The following is a 7,500-nucleotide window of genomic DNA, read 5'->3' as shown; positions in this document are numbered from 1 at the left end:
AAACTGTGGTGATAGGCGCAGCAGCTAAGCTAACTGGTGCAAGTGGACTGATAGCGTGTGTTCATCTTTGAGCCTTTTGCCCAATTCAAGCCCTTCCAAGCTACCGGGACCAAAATTAGCACTACATTTGATTGGCGTGGGTTAAAACTATTCAAAATCGACAGTATGCACAATGAGCAGTGCATTGATACCATTATCATTAGTAGCTTTTCAGTAAGATGTGTCGTGTTTTTTTTTTCTGAAGCTCCTGAATAGTAGCTTTGTATTCTTACCAAAATTAAATAAAACACAACACAAACATCACCTGTGCGAGTTGCTCAAACGATGCTTTTGTTTACATGAGCCGCATGGACAACGGACTTATTTTTTCCCTGCAAGTAAATGTGTTTACATGCCTTAATATGTTAGAATTTTGATATAATGGAAATGATAGCATCAGAGAGAAAAAAATAAAATTAAATATAATCTTATTACATAAGACAAGTTATATCATAATTGTATAATTTATTTGGTATATTTTCCGACAGAGCCATATAATATTATGTGGAGTCCTACATGCTGTATATCATTTTCCTTTTCTCACTGGTAACACCCAAAGAAAAGAAAAACAGAAAATCTATAAGAAATACATCCATATGTGCCTATCAATCAATCCGGATTGTATAACCAACGATTAATCATATTCTCAAATAAGACCCCACGCATCGTATCAAGACAAAGTAAACACATCATAAAAAATAACCCCAAAACCGATCTACTAACAACCACCGAATAAAAAAAGAAATGCAAAACCACACACATATCCCTCGTTCTTTTAGGTAAATCCGTGGCTACAAGAACGGCCGCAGCGGAGTTACATCATTACGTGACTGCGGTCTGGTAGACTGGTGCTGCGAGTGACAGAGCTAGAGGAGCGCATCTCGAGGGGGAAGTAGGCAACAGGAGGAAGGCTATTGACGAAGAAAGGAGAACAAGAGAGATAATACAGACACAGTAATCATGAGTGCTCTGTGTCTGGCTTCGAGGTTTTGTCGGGGTTTGAAGGTGAACAGGAGTTGTATTTTTGTTAATACTCGGAATTTTAGGTTTATGCAATGATATATAATCGGTGTATATTCGTCAATTTCTTTTGGTGTTATTTACTTGATTCCGGAAATCAAGCTGAGAGTGGTATTTTTATGTGCTGAACTCAATTTGTATCATAATCCTTAGAGAAAAATATGTAAAATATCATAATTCTGAGAACATGATTCAAGGGAATTGGTAGTTTATCTTTACATTTTGAATTATAATGTTATTTAGGTAACTGTTTAGAAGACACCTAATGTGGTTTTCAAGGTTGGATTTTTGTTTCATAATTATATTTGTTGTGTTCTTTGCACACCCACTTCCAACTAGTAATTATAAGTATAACATAGTAGTGGCTCCACCAATTAAATTCTCACAAGATGCAGCTTGAACTGGCTCCTTATTTGATAGTAAATTACCAGGGCATTTACAAGCTCTGTCTTGCTAGAATATACATGGCGGAGGCTTGTTGGCATTTGCTGATAGATGCAGAGCTGTGTCAAGTACCAAACAGCCAGTGGCAGACATGTGGATGTCTTCTAAACATTTGTTAAAAGTTGTTCACTGTAAAATTGTCATATGTTAGAATTACTTTTTATCTATTCTGAATTTATGATATTTTTGGGAAGTGATTTTTATATTGTTAACCCTCTCTCGACGGGTGGTACACCATGGGTACCGCGCATTCAAGGCCCGTTTGCAGGTTGCCGGCATACGGCGTTGATCATTTAATTGATTTAGGCCTATGCGTTCGAGAGCCCCGGCATTGCAACTTTCAAGGCTGGAATGCCCCTGGCATGAATGGGTTAATAACATGGTTTCATATAAATTTAGAATGATAGATTTATTATAAATTAGCATTCAGGAAGGAAAAATACAACATTTGCTGTCAAAAATCAGAAAATTGTTGTTAAATGTGGTTGCAATACTGTATATATAGCTTGCAACATCATGCATGCAAACACATCCAGTCTCATTAAGTTGAAGAGTAGAATTGTTTATACATGTAATATATATATGTAATGTACACTGTATATTTATTTGAAAGATTTAATATATGCTGTATATCTCTTTTAAAGAAATGAATGCACATGAGTAATTACATGTTAGGTCTTATTCATACCTTTTCTACATTTGTCACAGTGAACTCAGTTTTTGAGTGAAATTTTGAGTTAATCATGAAATCCAAATCTTTTCATACCATCTTTTTTTTTCCTTCATCTTTTTACCCCTTTTTCTTATCCAACAATAATGTGGAAACTGATTCTTGTCAGCTGAAGTTTTAATCCATTAAAAATCCTTAAACCCATGTTTTATTATCTCTCTTCAGTTTGTCCTTTTTTTTCTCTCTTTGTTTTTTTCTTCTTACACCTTTCTCCATTTTTTCATTACAAGCATTTTTTTATGTGTGAATTTTATTATTCTCTTTAAATTCTTGTCATGAAATCCTACTGAAACCTTATACCATGACAGGCATCCCACATCCGGCCAGTCCTTGCAAGGACATCAGTGACAGTTGCAGCCGAGACAGCCCAGAAGACAGCCATCGAAGAGATTCCGGCCGTGGGGAAGAAGTGGGTCGGGAGATGGCTCTTTGGCTGCTCAGGAATGGTCTTTGGAGCTGTTGTCATAGGTGAGTGTGTGGGGCCTGGTGTTGGTGTGTGTGTTTGTGGCTGAGTGCTGCACAGGCTCGTATACTTGCCTGCCCTTTTTGAGGTTTTAGTTTCCTTATATATGTTTTTTTTTTCTCTTTCTTTCTTTCTTTCTTTTGTAAATCTTTAGTTATATCTTCTTTTTACTCATTTAAAACACAGAGATGATTGAGTAAGTTTATGATTTATTATTTCATGTTAGAATGTTTTTATTTTAGGAAATTTAAACAAAGAACTTCATCAGGAGCTATGTCCAGATTATTTGATTTGATAAGCTAGGAAGATTTATAAAAAAAGGAAAATTATTTGAAGTGCAGTGTGCATATTTGATTCAAAGATGGAGTGTTTGTGTTGTCAGGTACTTTCAAACAATTTCCCTTTAACCCATGACACTGGGTTTTCAGTGGGTACAGTGTTTTCTTTTAAGATAGATGGCTCCTCAAGTGACTGGTCAGTTGTTTACCTTATTTCTTATTTTTTGGGGGAATTTTTTTTTTTTTTATTATTACTATTATCATTGTTATTAACCCATTCCCGACGGGGGAATTCTAGCCTTGAATGTCCAAATGCCGGGGCGTTCGAATTATTAGGCCTAAATCAATTGAATGGCCGGCACAATACTGTGCCGCCCGGCAACTGGGCTTTTGAATGCGCGGTACACATGCTGTACCACCCGTCCTGTGTGGGTTAATGTTATAATAAGGAGAATTTTAGAAATGACATTAAAATCAATAGTAAAATTGATAGAAATGGTAACTTTTTTCTGAAAATTTAAAGAATGAGGTAAACAAGTGAATCCTCAATACAGATTAACCCTATGATGACGGTTTGTCACACCCGTGTGACACAGCTAAATGCCCGATGACCGGGCGACACACCAGTGTGACGTTCCTAATGCAATATGGTATAGGCCTGGCATAGGGGGTTGCCACTTCTTGCCGGGCCCGTCGGGATTGGGTTAAGAGTAGATAGGATATGTATATTATCTTTTTATCAGTTATACAACTATTTAACATTGTGCCTGTGCCTATGCAATAAGTTCAGAATTGAATTTTAAAAAATTGATTAAATGCCAGTTCACTAGTATCAAGAAAAAAATAAACATTGATAATCTACTAAAAAGATATAATTATGCATGAATATAAATAATTTAACATATCAAAGTCAAATGAAATAAATTGCAATATATGTCATCAGTTACATAAAACATAAAAAGAAATTATGTATCCAAATGGCCAGCAAGGAACTCCCAGTTCTGGTGTGTCTATTACCCAGGAGCATTTAAATCCATGACACTGGTATGCATCTTTCTATGTTTTATCTACAGTATTTTTTTTTTTAAGATTTGAAATATCTGTACCTTAGAACTCTTGCACTTTTTTTAACTTGTGGATGACATCTTCCTCTCTCCCTTTTTCCCACAGGAGGTCTGACACGCTTGACAGAGTCGGGTTTATCAATGACTGACTGGCATCTCTTTGGTAAACGACCTCCCCTAACACAGGCGGAGTGGGAGCGCGAATTTGCCCAGTATCAAGAGTTCCCGGAATACAAATTGTAAGCACAAGAAAAATATTGGTTTCTCTGTATTTTTGGCAATTTTTCTTTATTGTATTTTATATGTATTATTTTTTGTGTAGAGGGACTTGTGTTTTCCATAAAATTATTATAATTTGATTAAATAAGATATTCATGAACAGTGTCATTAGACATTATAAAATTTTCATGATTTCTCTTATACTAAGCTTATACAGCTGTTATACCAGTCTCTGAAAATCATTCAGTACTTTAAATGAAATTAGTTTTAAGCATTGAAAGGCAGGTGAAGATCCATAAACCATTTCTGTTCCACCATTCTGTTATATGAAAAAAATGGTAGCTATAAGCAAAATTACATTTCTCTTACATCTCTTTAGCCCCACAAAATCAGTGCTCTCTATCTATTTATTATTGTCAAAATATAAAAGCTTGAGAACATTAAATTGAAAAGTAGCCTGCTTTTATAGAGATTAAATGTCATTTGATATTCATTTTCTTCATTCTTATCCATTAGGAAGAACCAGGGAATGAGCCTCTCAGAGTTCAAATTCATCTGGTGGATGGAGTACGGGCACAGGCAATGGGGTCGCACCATTGGCACTTTCTTCCTATTGCCCGCTGCATACTTCTGGCACAAGGGTTGGTTCACACGCGCTATGAAGAAAAGGGTGCTGGCTTGTGGGATCCTCATTGGCTGCCAGGTTTGTGCTGGTTTTATTGAATAGGTCATGATATTGTTTTATGCATATTATTGTTGTCATTATTATTATTATTTATATTATTATTATTAATATTATTATTATTATTATTATTAATACTAGTATTGAAGATATTGAATTAAGCCATTGACATCAGGGCTTATATTTGTGTATTGTCGCTGCTGCCTGCTAGGTAACAAGTGCGCGCAGTGACTAAGCATGAGATTTCTCCTGGCGCGATGCCATGCTTTGCCTTTATGATGACTTCTCACCCACCTGCCTCAAAGGAGTGATAATTGGAGGCTTTTGTATTTGTTTACTTTATTTTCACAAGTGAATTAAAATGTGTCTATGCAAATGAAACTCCTATGAATATGTACATACCTACCGATGTAAAACATATCTTTGAAGGAGAGATCAAGACATGATTAGATGTCATCTGGCAAGAGCAAAATATTCGCATGATGTGATATCTTGTCATCTGGAGCCAGTGGGTTAATTTTGATTTGAGATAAGGAAATGTCCGACAACTATTGGAATGTTTTTTTGGGCTGTATATAAAATTTCAATAACAAATATTAAAAATAAATGATAATGATATATGAAACAAGTAGTGATATTAGATATATAGATAAATAGATAGGTATGATATTTGCACACTCACTATTACTGTATTCTTATTTTTAAACACTTCCATTATATAGTCTCTTTAACTCGCCAGTGTAACCACCTTCACCCCTACCCATTAACTCCACAGGGCCTCCTGGGCTGGTACATGGTTAAATCTGGTCTGGAGGATCGCTTCAAGGACCCCTCTGATGTGCCCCGAGTATCCCAGTACCGCCTCATGTCGCACCTGGGTATGGCCTTCGTCCTCTACAGCCTCTTCCTGTGGAATGCTCTGGATGTCACTTATCCGGCACAGAAGCTCAAGCAGGTAATTACATAGTTTGGGGTTAAAGGAAAGGGTTAAAAGGAAAAGGGCAGACTGTTAATCCACTCACAATAGGGTGTACATTTGCCTAATTCTGCTCCTGCCAGCAATATAGCAAATGCAGGCAACTTCCTCCCAAGAGATATCTCCAGGCAATGAAGCCTTGCTGAACCTCTTAGAAGGATTTCCACCCACACTGTTCTAAGGGGTGACAAAGAGAGGTTTTGTATTTTTTAAAATATTTTGATAAAGTCAAGTATTATATGTAAATACAAATGCATCTACAATGTGAATTTGCAAATGTAACTATATACAATGTGCATATAAAGTGAAACTCCATGACTGACATCACAGGACATCATCCTTCACATGGGAAAAATTCCAATGACATCATCTGTTGTGAATAAGTCAGGATGAGAGAGTTCTGCACTGCACAGTCTCATTATTGTTTTCCTACTCATATTCCTAATTCTGATCCAAGTTCTTATTCCTAATTAGATCATCTCAAGCAGTGGGAGAAAAGCTGTTTTCTTTAGATAACATTTACATTCAGAGATGAAGATGTTTATATATATTCTTCATTACACAAGGGGATATTCTCACATGACAATAGCAGTTAATTGAAGATTTTGATGACTGGTAATGTAGTAGTGCAAAAAAAAAAAAAAATTTTGATTACATTTTTTTGTGAAATGAATTTTAAATTTTATATATGAACACAGGATTCCACAAATTAATGTGTACATATGCAATTCATATTTTTCACATTAAGAAAAAAGTATATTTCCTATGAATATTCAGTAGATCACAAGAATAAAGAAAGTAAACCATTCAATCCATTCAACTTCCAGGTTTCAGCCCAGGCATTGAAGTACCGCAAGTTTGCCCACATGACCAAAGGATGGGTCTTCCTCACAGCTCTCTCAGGTTGGTAGGAAATGGGGGAAAAGATAATGAATTCTTCAAATCTTATACACTTACCATCTTCAAATGGAGATAGAGGGTTTTCTAAATGACTTGTATTCTGTTCATATATTTATATATTTACGCTTTGGTTGAAAGATTTTTAAAAAGCACTTATCTATCTTGTTTGTCTTGTACATTTGACCATCAATAAGTATATGATGTTGAGGATTTATTGATCTTTTTTAGCACTTATTTAGGTTGTTTGATTTTGCCCGTATTTTTATGTAGACATCCAATTTGTTGTGTCAAATGAAAATAATGATCAAATTTGCTGGCAGTTTATTGGCTTATACAATATTTTAAGCAAAGAAAACTCCATCATAACATAGCATCTTTGTACAGAAATAATATAAAGCTTAGGAAGATGATGTGATATCACTTCATGGCCTGGCTGGTCTTCCCACTGGGGACATGATATCACATCATGGCTTTTTGTATGGCCGGCATGCCTCAGCAGGCGAATAGCTTGAGGTGTTTGGCCTGCTCATTTTGAAATACCAGGGCGATGTGTCCAGACGGAGTCAAAACAGCCCCGTCGTTAGTGGGTCAAGTAATATTCAGATAGAAAGAAAATGTACTAACATGTAGGAACAATAAGTAGAATAGAAATTGAGGGAAAATAAATAATAAGTAGATAGATGTG

General features: G+C 35.8%; 2 protein-coding genes across 3 annotated transcripts in view; one reads left to right on the top strand and one right to left on the bottom strand.

Annotated features, from left to right (window-relative positions):
* LOC122251243 (uncharacterized) overlaps positions 1–442 on the bottom strand; it is a 9,035-nt gene extending 8,593 nt beyond the window's left edge. The window contains exon 1 of one of the 2 annotated variants that reach the window (XM_043012987.2): positions 305–442. The gene's annotated coding sequence lies outside the window, so the exon portion shown is untranslated. The remainder of the gene's footprint in view (positions 1–304) is intronic. The other variant, XM_043012988.2, reaches the window with a different exon arrangement.
* A 412-nt stretch (positions 443–854) lies between these two features.
* The window catches only part of LOC122251247 (heme A synthase COX15), an 8,688-nt gene continuing 2,042 nt past the window's right edge, over positions 855–7,500 (top strand). Inside the window, exons 1-6 of the mRNA XM_043012993.2 lie at positions 855–1,044; positions 2,542–2,701; positions 4,145–4,277; positions 4,774–4,960; positions 5,715–5,894; positions 6,743–6,818. Coding sequence (XP_042868927.2) covers positions 1,000–1,044; positions 2,542–2,701; positions 4,145–4,277; positions 4,774–4,960; positions 5,715–5,894; positions 6,743–6,818 — 781 coding nt within the window. The 5' untranslated portion in view covers positions 855–999. The remainder of the gene's footprint in view (positions 1,045–2,541; positions 2,702–4,144; positions 4,278–4,773; positions 4,961–5,714; positions 5,895–6,742; positions 6,819–7,500) is intronic.

This window comes from Penaeus japonicus, unplaced genomic scaffold, assembly GCF_977035675.1.
Source record: "Penaeus japonicus unplaced genomic scaffold, GWHDUDI00000001_assembly GWHDUDI00000036, whole genome shotgun sequence".
NCBI lineage: Eukaryota > Metazoa > Arthropoda > Malacostraca > Decapoda > Penaeidae > Penaeus > Penaeus japonicus.
The sequence above is the reverse complement of the archived record's forward strand: the minus strand, read 5'-3'. Positions and strand labels throughout refer to the sequence as shown.